A 14,378-nucleotide genomic window follows, 5' to 3' on the forward strand; every position below is an offset into this window, starting at 1 on the left:
TTAAAATATATAATTTTGCAGTCTGTAAATTTCATTTTGCCTGTTTGTCCTTGACAGATGGAACTGCTAGCATTCAAGGCACTATATAGAAACTACAAAATGGATCCATGTCCTATCTATAAAGAGATCATGTAACAAATTTCTCTTACTCAGTTATTCAATTTAAGCTAATTTAATTTACATTGATACCAGTTTTGTACTTTTGTTAACAGACTTTTTTTTTTTTTTTTTTTTTAAAAGAGCAGTTTCAGTGGGCTGACATTGTGGTGTACTGGGTTAAGCTGCCGCTTGGGAGACCTGCATCCCATATTTGTGCAGGTTCGAGTCCCGGCTGCTCCACTACCAATCCAGCTCCCTGTTAATGCACTTAGGAAAGCAGCAGAAGATGGCTCAAGTCTTTGGGCTCCTCCACCCACATGGGAGACTCGAATGAAGTTGCTAGCTTCTGGCTTCAGCCTGGTCCAGCCACAGCCACAGCCACAGCCACAGCCACAGCACAGCCACAGCCACAGCCTTTGCAACCACTTGGGGAGTAAAGCAGCAGATGGAAGATGGAAGATGGAAGATGGAAGAAGGAAGATCTCTCTCTCCCCATTTAACTTTGCCTTTCAAATAAAATAAGCCTTTGCAGAAAAAAAAAAAATGGTTTCAGGTTCACAGCAAAACTGAATGGCAAGTACCTCAAGCTCCCATATGCCCCACCCCCAGCCCACCAATTATCAACATCCCTGCGCCAGAGTGGCTATATTTGTTACAATCAACCTATACTAATATATCATTATCACTCAAAGTGATACTTTACAGTAGGGTTCATTCTTGGTGTTGCAAATTCAAGTGGTTTTTACTATAATGACATGCATCCTTCACTATTGTATCATGCAGAATAACTGCACTGTCCCCCAAATCCTCTAGACTACCTATTCTACCTAATGCCTCTCTAAACTGTGGCAATCATTGTACTTTTTTTACTGTCTTCATAGTATGTCTTTCCCAGAATGTCATAAAGTTGGAATTATACAGTATGTAGCCTTTCCAGATTTGTTTCTTTCACTTATTAATATGCATTTGATATTCTTCCATATCTTTCTGTGGCTTCATAGCTTATTCCAGCATTCAATAATAATCTGTCTGAATGTACACTTTATTTCCATTCACCTACTGAGGAACACGTTGGCTGTTTTCAGAGTTCAGCAATTATGAACAAGACTGGTGGGATTTTGTGGGGACCTAAGATTTTAATACATTTCAGTAAATATCAAGGAATCCAACTGCCAGATGAAGCTGGCATTCTGTCTAGCAGTTAAGATGCCTACATTCCATATTGGAGTACTTGGGTTTGATTTCCAGCTCCAGTTCCTGACTCTAGCATTCTACCATTTTCAATCCTAGGAAATCTCAGTGCTGGTTCAAATAACTGACTTCCGGCCATCCACAGGAGACCTGGATTTCATTGGCTCCACCTAAGCTCCCAGCTATTGTAGGCATTAAGGGAGTGAAAGAGCAGATGGGAGTAGTCTTACTTTCAAATAAGTTTTTGAAAGCTTACATAAAATTACTTCTTATCTAACCTTTATTTGCATGTTTTTCTCAAGCTAGATCTATTGTACTAGTTCTTTAAGTATCATTTAAGCATAATTTTGAGTATTTTATACACAAAAGTAAAACTTTTTTTTTTTAAAGATTACTTACTTATTTGTGAGGCAGAGTTATATAGAGAGGGGGGCACAGAGAAAGAGGTCTTTCTTTTCCCAGGTGGCTGCAATGGTCAGAGCTGGGTGGATCAAAAGCCAGGAGCCAGGAGCTTCCTCTGGGTCTCCCACATGGGTGCTCAGATCAGCTTCCATTTCTTTCCCAGGTCACCAACAGAGAGCCAGCTAGGAAGTGGAACAGCTGGGACTTGAACCAGCGCCCAAATGGGATGCCAGCATTGCAGGCAGAGGCTTAACTTACTATGCCACTGTGCTGGTCCCGGCTGTAAAATTTTCAAAGAAATGGAGGAAATGGGTAAAAAACATATAATAGAGAATCAGGTAGTACTGAGTGCTATGAAGAATAAGAAAGGTAAGAAGACAGACTAATGCTTGGGGAGAAGGGATGCTACCTTATGGGAAAGTAAGAAAGGAGGCAGGGTCTGCTGCTACAGTTGAGGTAAACAATTAACTGAATCAGTACTTGTGAAGTGTTGAGATGGTCAGACTATAAATATACCCTGAACAATATGTTATTATACTGGATATGGAGCAAAGACAAAAGGAATAGAAAGTGATTACGATGGTGGTTTGGTACACTGAATGAAGATGACTGAAATAAAATTATAAAGTCTCTTTATGTTAACTGTCAGACACTTAAACCAAGTGGAGATACTGAATAGAAAGGGATTTGCTCTGAGCTAAATGGTATTTGAAAGCACAGGATTGGATGAGAGTACCTGAAATGTGAGTACCATAAGAGAAGTTCAAGGACTGAACCTAAAGACACTCTACCATTTAGCAGTAGGAAAAAGGAGATTACTATAAAGAGAACTGAGCTTAGTAGAGTATCAGAAGGGCAGCACCCAGGAGTCAAAGGAGTAATCAACTGTCTTAAATCAATTAAAACAAACACTGAGAATTCATTATTGGATTTGATAATTTATCACAAAAGGTAATTTAATACAATGGGGGCTTTGGGGGGCAGTTACTTGTTTTAATGAAATGTATTACAGCCGAAATGTATCCTGATGGGAATCCTTCAGGATAGAGGAAAAGACAGATGATACAATGAAGACAAGCAAGAGTTTCAGAAGTCCTTGAATAGTCAAAGGGACTATCACTTAGTACAGAAGTGAAGGATGAATTTTAGAAACACAGATGGTTCCTCTGTTTCAACAGGCTGTAAGACAAAGCAAGATTATGGAGATAGAGACTCAAGAAACAGGTATCGAAAGTTTAATGTCATTCTAGGAGTTGTGTAGGATGTAGAGTTGTAATTATCCAAGGTTAGATCTCACCAATGCAATTAAAGGCACTGTTTAGATCATGAACCATGGAATCTGATCAAGGCAAGGGGGTTTGTGACAACAAACAAAAGCATGATAGATAATGAAGAGGTGGATTCAAAATCTTAAGAGGATTTAAAAAAAATTATCATTGTGGGAGTACTACAGGAAAGGAGCTGAAAAGAAAGGAAATGCTGGTCAGTTTGAAATGTTGGCAACAGCAAACAGAAACTACTTTTGTAGTATATTTGATGGTAATGAGAGAGTGGATTACTCAAGTGAAAGAAAAATCAAGATCCCTTAGGGTAAGAATATCAAAGAAGTGAGAAGTCAAAAATTTTGTATGGATGGATCAAAGAACTGAAAATCACTAAGGATGATTTCAAGAATAGTGAACAGAGGAAAGATAGCAAAACAGGTTCTTAAACCATCAATTAGTAATTACTAAGAGTGACTGGGAGAGATGCAGATGACTAGAAAAGGAGGGGAATTAGAAAATACTGCCTGATGAAAAAAAAAAGTTTTAAAAAGAAAGAGATACAATAATCCCAAAATACCGATGATAAGCAAAGACAGACACCAATTCCATCTGTTGGTCTCATGGTACATGTGTTGTGGCAGTTTCACTTTTTGTGAGGGATGCGGGTCTGTGTGTGTGTGTGTGGGGGGGGTGTCATGGTTTTTTCTTAGAAGAATGCCAGGTTTCTAAGAGAGAAAGGCAGGTGAGATGAACCATCATAGGAGAGGATATGCATAAAGGAGATTTTGATGATGACAAATTAGAAGTCCCAAAGGACAGACTGAAGAGGTTTATGTGGTTATGGGTAAATGGGAGTTTAAAGCAGATAAGGGATATACCACAGGAACAAAGGGGTAGCGAAATGAGTGAGAGTGACCTGGAAAGTCTGCTCTTTCTGTGGTAACTGAGGCTAAAAGGGAGTGTAAAATCTAAGGATATTCCTGATACATTTGAGGAAGCTTGGAATGGAGTGGGTAATCAGTTCAATTTAATTATCTACTGATGACTAGTTGTTGGCAATTTGCAGCAGGCAATGTTGGGAGCGGCAACAAGGTTAGGGACTTGGTCCCATCAATAATTTGAGGGCTGTCTGGCACCTGGCCCTTAAATCCCTCAATTAAAGGCGTTCAGATCTGTGGTTCTTTAAAAAAAAAAAAAAAAAAAAAGATTTATTTTTATTTATTTGAAAGGCAGAGTTACAGAGAGGCAGAGGCAGAGGCAGAGGCAGGTCTTTCATCCGTTGGTTCACTCCCCAAATGGCTGCAACAGCCAGAGCTGTGACAATCTGAAGCCAGGAGCCTGGAGCTTCTTCCAGGTCTCCCATTAGGATGCAGGGGCCCAAACACTTCAGTCATTTTCTACTGCATTCCCAGCCACGTTAACAAAGAGATGCATCGGAAGTGGAACAGCCGGGACTCACTGGCCCCAGATCTGTGGTTCTTAAAAAACTGGACAGCTTGTACTTAAAGTTAACTTATCCTGTAAACAACATTTATTAAATACTTGAATGTACTATATCACCGTAGGTTCTGTAATTCCTGTATTTTAATTTGTCCAGAGAGTTCAGGAGATAGGGAATTCAAAAATAAGTAATGGCTGCACCTATTTCTAATGTAGCACTTACTATGTGCTACGTACAATTCCAAGTAAGCTATATATTATCAAATCATTTATATTAAATGATAAATATTAAGTCATTTAATGAGATTAATTCTATTACTGACTCCATTTGGGGGACAAAAAATATCCAATGCATATCTCTAAAAATTAAATCCTTTGTAATTCAAAATCTGTTTGAGACAAATAGTATTCTTTTTATAATACAAATTAACCTACTGTTAACCTATATGAACCTCTGTTTTTCCATACAGGTATTTGAACAAAGTTTTCCTGTATTTTAAGTTAGGATTATTCTTCTAAGCAAATTATTCAACTCATATAGCTAATATTTGCTTTTATGAAAATATTACCAATTCTACTTCAGTTCTGACAAATCTCTGTGTCTGTTCCATGCTATCCTAGGAATAAAGAATTGTTACTTTCAGTTTAATTTGGCATGTTAATAGTTTTAGGAGAAATGTTTTGCATATTTATAATGATCTACTTTAGGGATTTGAGTACATTTTATAGTACAGGGCTATTTGGTATCAAGTGATCCTAAAATAAAAATGGGAGGGATGCAGAGATGAGGAATCAAGAAGAGCGTGACAATGCACAGGCTACTTTTTCTGTACTATATTTATGTTAAAAATTAAAGACGTAAGTGGTATGAAGCCCAAAATAGAAAAACTTATGCCAAAGGAAGTAAATTTACAAGGAACTAATGTTAACAAACATCCCCAAAAAGCCACATGTAAAATTGTGCGATACAATCAAATGATAAAAATTAAGAGACAAAGCTTATGATGTATATACTTATACATCTGGATGTATACTTATACTACTGGATGGGGAACTGAAAGGGGTGAAGAAATCACATGAGCGTGGATTTATATGGCTTGGGAGTAGTAAGAAGAATGGAGGGGAGGAGAAGGGAAGTCAAAGAAGAGACATGATCCTGTGGAAAAAAAGGCATTTGTGAGAACAGATTCGATAAATACAGGTATCTAAGAGGCATTAGATTAGGTACCCGATTTTAGAAGGCCATGAAAGAACAACAGTCGAGGTGGCTGAAAAAAAAATTAATTCTATAAATACTTATGGAGCATCACCTAGAAGAAGCTGAATGTCTTGCATAAGTTTATAATAATTTGGTTTCCTTATCATGCCGAAAAACAGTAAAGACTTTCTACTACATTACAGATTACAGCAGAACCTGGCAATAATCTTAGTTCTATGAACTGAATACCTCCAGACATGCAATTTAATATTAATCAGTAAGGTGAGTAAATTTTCTTTTTATTTACTTACAATGGGTATCTGGAAGGATATTACATCAGAGTAAATATTTTCATATTAATAAACTTGATTTAATAACATTTTTTCAGTCTGCTAAAAGTGTCATGTGATCTAGTTATAATGAATTACATTAAAGGTTAATTTTCCTATCAAATCTTAGAAAAGAGTATTTCTGTCAACACTGAAATAGGAGACTTCTGTTATGACAGTACAAAACACTATCACACTATCATATTCATAAGTATGTAGTATATGCTCAATAAATTATGATAATTCATTAATCTACTTTATTTATAACAATACACAAGTATCTCTGGTACTACAAAACAGAACTGCCAGCTGTAAGTCAGTCAAAGAAACAGAAAACTGTATTTCAGCATTAATTAAGATCCATATATGTCATTCTCAGTCTCATTATATCCTATACTATAAAATGAACATTAGTGAGTTATTTAAAAAAACTTGGATATGTAAACTAGTCAATTCATCAGTTAGAAAAATGCATAAAATGAAATGTTAGAACTCCAGAGCAGGAAAAAAAGAGAAGCTAAAACTTCTGACCTAATGTCCATACTTTTAGAGGTGAACTGTAAAGGTAATGAAAAAGATTATTATCAGGAAAGAGGTCTGAAAGAAAAAAACTAATATTTATCAGTATATAGAAATTATCTGACTCAAAGTGGGGTGGAAGACAAAATTTTAAGTGGTTTTGTAGGATCAACTGTAAATAGAGCTCACATTTCTATTTTATGTAATATGATATTCCAACTCTAATTCTGTGGCTCTAACAGTTTTATATGTGAACTATTTTCAATGTTATTTCATTTGTATGCCCCTTTTAAGATGAAGTACAGACATATCAATGGCTGTATGTGTATATATTATACTCATGGTATAGTGTATATATTTATGTAAGCTATATATAAACACATATAGATGTAATGTCGTCTTTCTTGATAACAGAAAATATCATTAAATACAGATAACAACACTAACCTTCAGTCTTTGATTACAATTACATATATCAAAAAAGGATCCAAAGTCTAGTTAAATTCAATTTAAGAATGAAATCAATCATTGCCCCTCATTAAGTTTTGACTATAAACAACCTCAGTGCTAATATGAAAATAATCTCTACCACAGTATTTCTCTCAAATACATAAAAAAACAAGTAATTTCCTAAGAAAGTTGATATTATTTGAAAATTAATTATTAAAAGATAATTTTGTATCAAAAATAATAAAGAAGCTATGACAGTTACAATTTATTTTTACTGTGCTGCTGCTAATTATTAAATAAACCAAAAAAGACAGGTTTAAAGAAATTTATTTTAAAAAGGCCTTAAGAAATATGTATATACATATTTTGCTTATTTAAATATTATTGATGACCAAAGACAAAAGCACTCTGTTTTCAAATTAGACTAATTCTCATCCTTTTATTTTTACTAAAGTTGGATGAGTTTCTGTTAAAAATATATTTTAAAATATGAACATCCCCAAACCATTCTTAAACCAAACAAAAGATATTTCATTTAATTACTAAATTTATTTTCTATTATTCTTCCTATATAATCAATACTCACTTCTTCACACTTTTTTTTTTATATTTGGGATACTTTTAATGTTTGTTCATCTCTTTAAATTGTGATTCGAACATGTGAAAAAAAAATTTCCCATGACTGTGTAATTACACATAGGTTTACCAATTCAAATTAACTATAGATCATATATATGATCATATATATTTAAAGAAATGAAAAAAATTTTTAAATCCCCTGAATGAACCATAATTTAACATAATTTTAAGACACAAGTATATGTAATACTAGCCAATCACATTATATATAATATAGTCTTAAAATACTGGAAGATACAAAAATATATTAAATTATTTTTTATTTTCTTATTGTAACAATCTCCCTAATATTATTTAATAACACAAAAACTAAACAAACAGGAATTTTCTTTGGTCAGACATTTTCTATAGCATTTAACAGTCTAAAAATAAGGAGACAAACATTTACAGTTTACATCTGTTTATGTATCAACAGCCTTTTATTTTTATAAAAGCCATTCAACACAATCTGAAGTGTTTTGTTTGGCATTACGTAAGAGCATAAGAAAAAATATTTTTTGTTCCCCATTTTGTGCTAGATAGATGGACTGAAAACATATATTTCTGCGCAGCCAAGGTTTCAGAGCATATTTTTTAGATAAAAAATACATTCCAAGACATTTTTGCAAAGCAAATGTGAACAGATAAATATATTGAAAATAATTTCAACAAGTGGTATGTTACCTGGGTGGAGCTGGTGGCTACCGAGATGCAGTCAATAAAGCTGTGTCTTCGAGTAAAAAATGCAACTATCTGCTGCCAGCGTGAAGGTTCTGGCTCAGCTTGCAGTTCATCTGATGAGCCCTTTTTTGCCCAGTGTTTCTGCTTTGGGCCTACTGAGCCATGGCTAGAGCTAGTATTGCCTCCTCGGCTGGCGCGAGAGTACAGAAGTGTGTTGTTTCCGAAAATGTAATTCATCTCTGCAGCCCTGCAGGTGGTTGCCAAGCAGTCTTACTTCTCTACCAGCTGCTGAGTGGTGAATGATCGGTAAGAACTGCAGCTAGAATTACAGCATCATCACTTGTAGATCAGGGAAAACAAAAACCGTGAGAAATGATGCTCATTTTCTCTGTAATTTCTTCCTATGAAAGAGCTTGTATCTTCCCTCTGTACCTGTTAGCTGTATGATGGCTGAGTTTATTTTTGCAGATAAAAAAGACGACATAAGGTGGATTTCTTTCTCGTGATTATTTTTTCACCAGCGTCTGCAGGAACTAAAAGCTGTTCTTTTGTTAGCTGATAACTAGACGGACTGAAATCCAGGAAGTGAGGTCGATTAGCAGGTAAAGAAGGATGTTATAAACACTGGACTACCAAGACCCTTTGGGGCTGCCTGATTTAATGCATGGGGTGGAGAAACCCTGAATTACGAGTTTCAATCACTGTCTGTAGTAAAATTCAATGGCATCTTTACTGGTTACATAAATTATAAATATGGACTGAATTTAAGAAATATGAGAGGATTCTTTCAGCCAATAGTTCTGAATGTTAAAATAATTCCACTAAAGAGAACCTTTGACATTCACATGCAAATTTCTACATCAGGAAGGATCTTAAATTATTTAGCACTGGTTCTAAGTTTTTTAAAGGCACAATCAACATTAAACTCTGAGGATCTGATGACAGAGAGAAATCCATTTGTAATATAACATGAGTATGTAATACATTGATTTTTTCATACTTTGAAATTTGAGCCTGGACACAGATTAATTAACATAACAAACTTAAGGCTTTTGGAACTTTTGTGATAGAAAAGAACTGCTGCAAGATTATCAGCATCATCCTTCTAGTATGTTACAAATATTAAGATCACAAGTTTGTGGCCAGTCCTGTAGTACCGTGGTTAAGCCGCCATATGCAGGGGCCAGCAGCCCATATGGGTGCAGGTTTGAGTCCTGGCTATTCCACTTCCTATCTAGCTCCCTGCTATAGTGCCTGGAAAAGCAGTAGAAGATGGCCCACGTGCTTGGGCCTCTACACCAACTTGGGAGACCCAGATGAAGTTCCTGGCTTTCCTGACTTCGGCCTGCTCAGCCCTACCCAATGCGGCCAATTGGGGAGTGAACCAGCAGACAGAAGATACTCTTTTTTTCTCTCTCTCTTTCCGCCTCTCTCTGTAACTCTGCCTTTCAAATAAATAAAATTAATCTTTAAATAAAATAAAAAAAAAAAAGACCACAAGTATATGAGATGGCCATTTAGCTTAGTGGTTAAGATGTGGTATCCCACACTGGTGTGCCTAGGTTTGATACCTGGCTCTGGCTCCAGATTCTAGCTTCTTGCTAATGCAGACCCTGGGGAAGCAGTGGTGATAGCTCTAGTTAACTGGGTTTCTGCCTCCCATGTAGGAGGCCTGGATTGAGTTTCTGGCTCCCAGTTTTGGCCTAGTCTAGCTGTCATTGCCGTCGGCATTTGACAAGTTGATCAGTGGATGGGAGCTTGCTTTCTGTACCTCTGTATGTATATCTCTCTCCCTCCCTCAAATTAAAAAATAAGAAAATATAAAGATTACAAGATTATAATTTGTAAAAATGAGGGATCAAGGCTGGCAAACATTCTAATTTAAGTCCAATACGATGTGTTTTATCTAACAATGTAACTTACATTGTTTGATCACAAAATGGACATTTCTCAACACCTAATATCTTCTCTGTATTTCTCAATACAGTAGTTAACCTCAGAATTGATTGGGGAGCTAATTTAAAATTAAAAATGATATATCCTCTCCCCATTAGAATTTTTAGGGGTAGAAGAAACCTGGAAATTATTTTTTTATTTAATGGTGGAGGAATCTCTTGGTGGTTTACTCCCCACATGCCCAGGGCGAAGAACTCAATCTGGGTCTCCCATGTGGGTGGAGGGGACCCAACCACTTAAGCTGTCTCCCACTGTGCAAACTACTAGGAAGCTGAAACTGGGAACGGGTCTGGGATCTAACCTACCTACTGATACTGGATGCAGGCATCTCAAATGGCAGACTGACCAATGTACCAAATGCCTAACCCAGAATTTCTGCTTTACAAAAATCCCTAAGCAATCAAAAGTTTGAGACCCAGACTCCTAAGCCTGTTCTCGAAACACTGCTATGCTAGTATATATGACAACATATGGTCATTTTAAAACAGCATTATTAATAAAAATTACTTGATAATTTACTAATGGCTAAGAAATTCAATTTTTAAGTTGATATGGGCACATCATAAGTCCCATCCTCAGCCATGGATATTTTTTCAGATGTGGACAAAGTTCTGCTTACCTATGTACATATCAGTACCAACTAGATGCAGCCTACTGGCAAATAACATTGGCAAATTAAAACTCTGAGGTTCCATTGCAAATCCTGGCTCAGCAAGAAAAGATGTCAATGCTGTCTCTATAGATTGCTCCCTAAGATACAGACACATGCCCAACAAGGGTGGAGAGCCATGTGGGACCCTTGGAGTAAGATGTTTCATGACCAAGATAACACAGAAATTTTGATGTTTTTTCAAAAGCACTGTGTAGGCCACGGCATGTAATCTGTAACTCTGAACAGATCGATCCTATCTAATTGGACGTAGATGAAAAGTGGAAAGCATAAAAGACAAGACAGACGGGACTGGCCACCATATGGGCGCCGGTTCCTGTTCCGAATACTCCTCTTCCAAGCCAGCTCTCGGCTATGGCCTGGGAAAGCAGTAGAAGATGGCCCAAGTGCTTGGGTCCCAGAAGAAGCTCTTGGTTCCTGGCTTTGGATAGGCCTAGCTCCGGCTGTTGTGGCCATTTGGGAGTGAACCAGCAGATGCAAGATCTTTCTACTTCTTTCTCTCAAAGAAACAAAAGGTAAGACAGACAACTGATAACCTTTACTGAAGGAAAAAATGAAATCACTTGAAAAAAATTAAAGTTTTACTATGGACAGGGTAGACTATAAAGCATTGGTTAATGTGGATTATACAAGTGCTGCAGTAACTGGTGTGGAAGCAAAACATGTGCCTTCATCCACATTCCATGAAAACTCAGGGAAAGAAGAAAAAACAAAAACAAAATATGAGAATGAATATAGGTTTTGCTATTCTGGGTTAGAATGGATGACAATTCTGAATACAAATGTTGAAGGTAAATCTCTTGCCTCAAGTTGCAAACACGATCAATATACAGACAAAACTGGTAGCCCTTAGTGTACAGATTTATCCTGGAGAACTCAAGAGTTTGAATACAATCTAAGGTTTAAGATCACTCCAGCTGGCGCTTCCCTGAAGTACAGTGAAGAAACACTCCTCTCCATGTATGAATTTGCTATTCATCTCCACTCATATCAAGAAAACAAGCTTCTTCATGAATATGTGCTGTCATCTGAGCCACAAAAATCTATGATCAACTCATTCATTACCTGCTACTTAATGAAAACCTAAATCACAACTGGTTTCAGCAGCCTTAGAATAGCCTCCCTCACTATGTAGCACAGCTGAAAGATAATCTCTATTAAAATAAAAGTTCATTAAAAGAAAAACCAGAAAGCCTATTTAAAATAATGAATTAAAAATATGTGCCATAAATGCCAAAAACACTCTTAATATTTCAAAATAAAATACAAAAAATTAAAATTTTTTTCCTGTACAGTCCTTTTTCAATAATATAACCTATAGAGCTCTAGCCTAAACTATAGAGGGTTGTTTAATTTAGTAAATTAAGTACATATATTCGGTAAATTACATAACTTAGAAATGATTACAAAAAATTTATGACTGAGAAACATGTATTTTATTAATATCAAATAAAAGTAAAGACAGTTCAAAATTTATATAGAACATGTCCACAATTATTTATACACATCTCTAAACTTACAAATAAACCCACAAGTCTGTAGGGATAGTGACAAGTATCAACTAGTTTTAGTGGAAACTTTTAAAAGATTGAAGGACAAGCAGAAAAACAATACTGAAGTCCTAAAATACTACTACTGCTGTTGCTACCAAGTAACGACAAAACTAATGTACTATAAAAGCAATGCAGTAGGCATTTTTCTTATCTCTTTATAATCTGAGCTATTAAATTTCAAAACATACAATTGTACTGAGATTAAGACTAAACTGAAAAGACTGATAAATAGATTTGTTATCTAAAAACCCTGATTACTTACACACACACACACACACACACACACACACACATCCCTTCTGTATGAGCACCATCTAGTGGCCATACTGTAGGGAATCCATGCTCACCTTACTACCACAGGGATATTTTCCACAGGAGAAAAGGAAAAACTGGTATGTTCAAGGCTAGCACTGTAGTGCAGCGGGTTAAGCTGCTGTTTTTGACACTGGCATCCCATAATAGTGTGCCAGTTCAAGTCCTTGCTGTTCTGCTTTTAATTCACCTTGCTAATGCACTTGGGAAGGCAGAAGATGGCCCAAGTACTTGGGCCTCTGCCACTCACATGGGAAATCTGGATGGGGTTCCTGGTTTCCGGTTTTAGCCTGGCCCAGCCCTGACTATTGTGATCATTTGGGGAGTGAACCAACAGATGGAAGATATCTCTCTCTCTCTCTCTCTCTCTCTGTCACTCTGCCTTAACAAATTTTAGAAATTCGTATCTTCATATTTAGATTTTCATAAATTTATATTTAATATGCTTCAGAGTTATGAAAACAAACTTGATCTCAATTAGTGCTAACTATGTATTTCAAAGAGGAAAGACTTTACTCCTGCAATATTCAACTCAAAAGGTTTATACTTGCTTACATCCATTCTTCTGGCTCCCCTAATTCTCACAATTTTTTAAAACCGCCAAGAGATGCTGGTTATTTCATTTTTAAAAATTTTTATTTATTTATTTAATTTTTTTGACAGGCAGAGTGGACAGTGAGAGAGAGACAGAGAGAAAGGTCTTTTTTTGCCGTTGGTTCACCCTCCAATGGCTGCCGCGGCCAGCACGCTGCGGCCGGCACACCGCACTGATCCGATGGCAGGAGCCAGGTACTTATCCTGGTCTCCCATGTGGTGCAGGGCCCAAGCACCTGGGCCATCCTCCACTGCACTCCCTGGCCACAGCAGAGAGCTAGCCTGGAAGAGGGGCAACCGGGACAGAATCCGGCGCCCCGACCGGGACTAGAACCCGGTGTGCCGGCACCGCAAGGTGGAGGATTAGCCTAGTGAGCCGCGGCACCGGCCCGTATTTTCACTACTACTCTTCATCTTCAGGCTAGAAGACACCCTTAGCATAACAACTTGCTCATATACCCCTATTCTTTCTTTGATTTCAAGTTCCTCCAAAAATATTTACTTTGGAGTCGGTGGGGTCCAGCAGGTTAAGCTGCTGCTTCTAATGCCAGTGCTGTGTAACAGAGTGCCCATTTGAATCCAATGGCTCCAATTCCAGTCCAGCTCCCTGCTAATGCGTCTGTGAAGACAGCAGAAGATGTTCCAAGTGTCTGGGTCCCTCTCACTCATATGGGAGACCAGGATAAAAGTTCTTGTCTCCTGGTTTCAGTCTTGTCCAGTCCTGTTTTATGTGGGGAATGAACCATGAGATAGAAGATTTCTGTTTCACTCTCTATGACATTGCCTTTCAAATAAATAAATCTTAAAAACGTTTACTTTGCCTATTCCCTAGTTTGAACATAATTTTCTCTACAATTTGAAGATAAAAAACAAAATATGAATTCTTTTGTTTCCTCAATGACCACTGCACCGCATACTTAATAATGCCACCACACTGCCTTCCTTGTCATTTCATCTAGATTGGAATCTACTTTGAAAAAGGCTGGAGGCTTGCTTGTTTATTTGTTGTATTGACTGTTCTGATCACTTTCCCTAATTCCCAGCTCATTTTCTGTATTAGGAATCTTGACAGTGTTCTTGTAAAAGCCTGAGTCGTTTTCT

The 14,378-nt window shown here is 36.9% G+C and overlaps 1 protein-coding gene across 46 annotated transcripts in view; it reads right to left on the reverse strand.

Moving 5' to 3' along the window:
- Window positions 1–14,378, reverse strand: part of DLG1 (discs large MAGUK scaffold protein 1) — a 249,880-nt gene that overhangs the window by 134,869 nt on the left and 100,633 nt on the right. For 7 of the 46 annotated variants that reach the window (XM_008266706.5, XM_002716526.6, XM_051818938.3 and 4 more), the window contains exon 1: window positions 8,196–9,677. The exons of the other annotated variants lie outside the window; for them this stretch is intronic. In XM_008266706.5, the coding sequence (XP_008264928.1) occupies window positions 8,196–8,429 (234 nt within the window). In that variant the 5' untranslated portion in view covers window positions 8,430–9,677. Of the gene's footprint in view, window positions 1–8,195; window positions 9,678–14,378 lie in introns of those variants that run through there. 46 annotated transcript variants of the gene reach the window in all.

The sequence above is a fragment of the Oryctolagus cuniculus genome, chromosome 4, assembly GCF_051225735.1.
Source record: "Oryctolagus cuniculus isolate XC-2025 breed Fujian yellow rabbit chromosome 4, ASM5122573v1, whole genome shotgun sequence".
NCBI classification, from domain to species: domain Eukaryota; kingdom Metazoa; phylum Chordata; class Mammalia; order Lagomorpha; family Leporidae; genus Oryctolagus; species Oryctolagus cuniculus.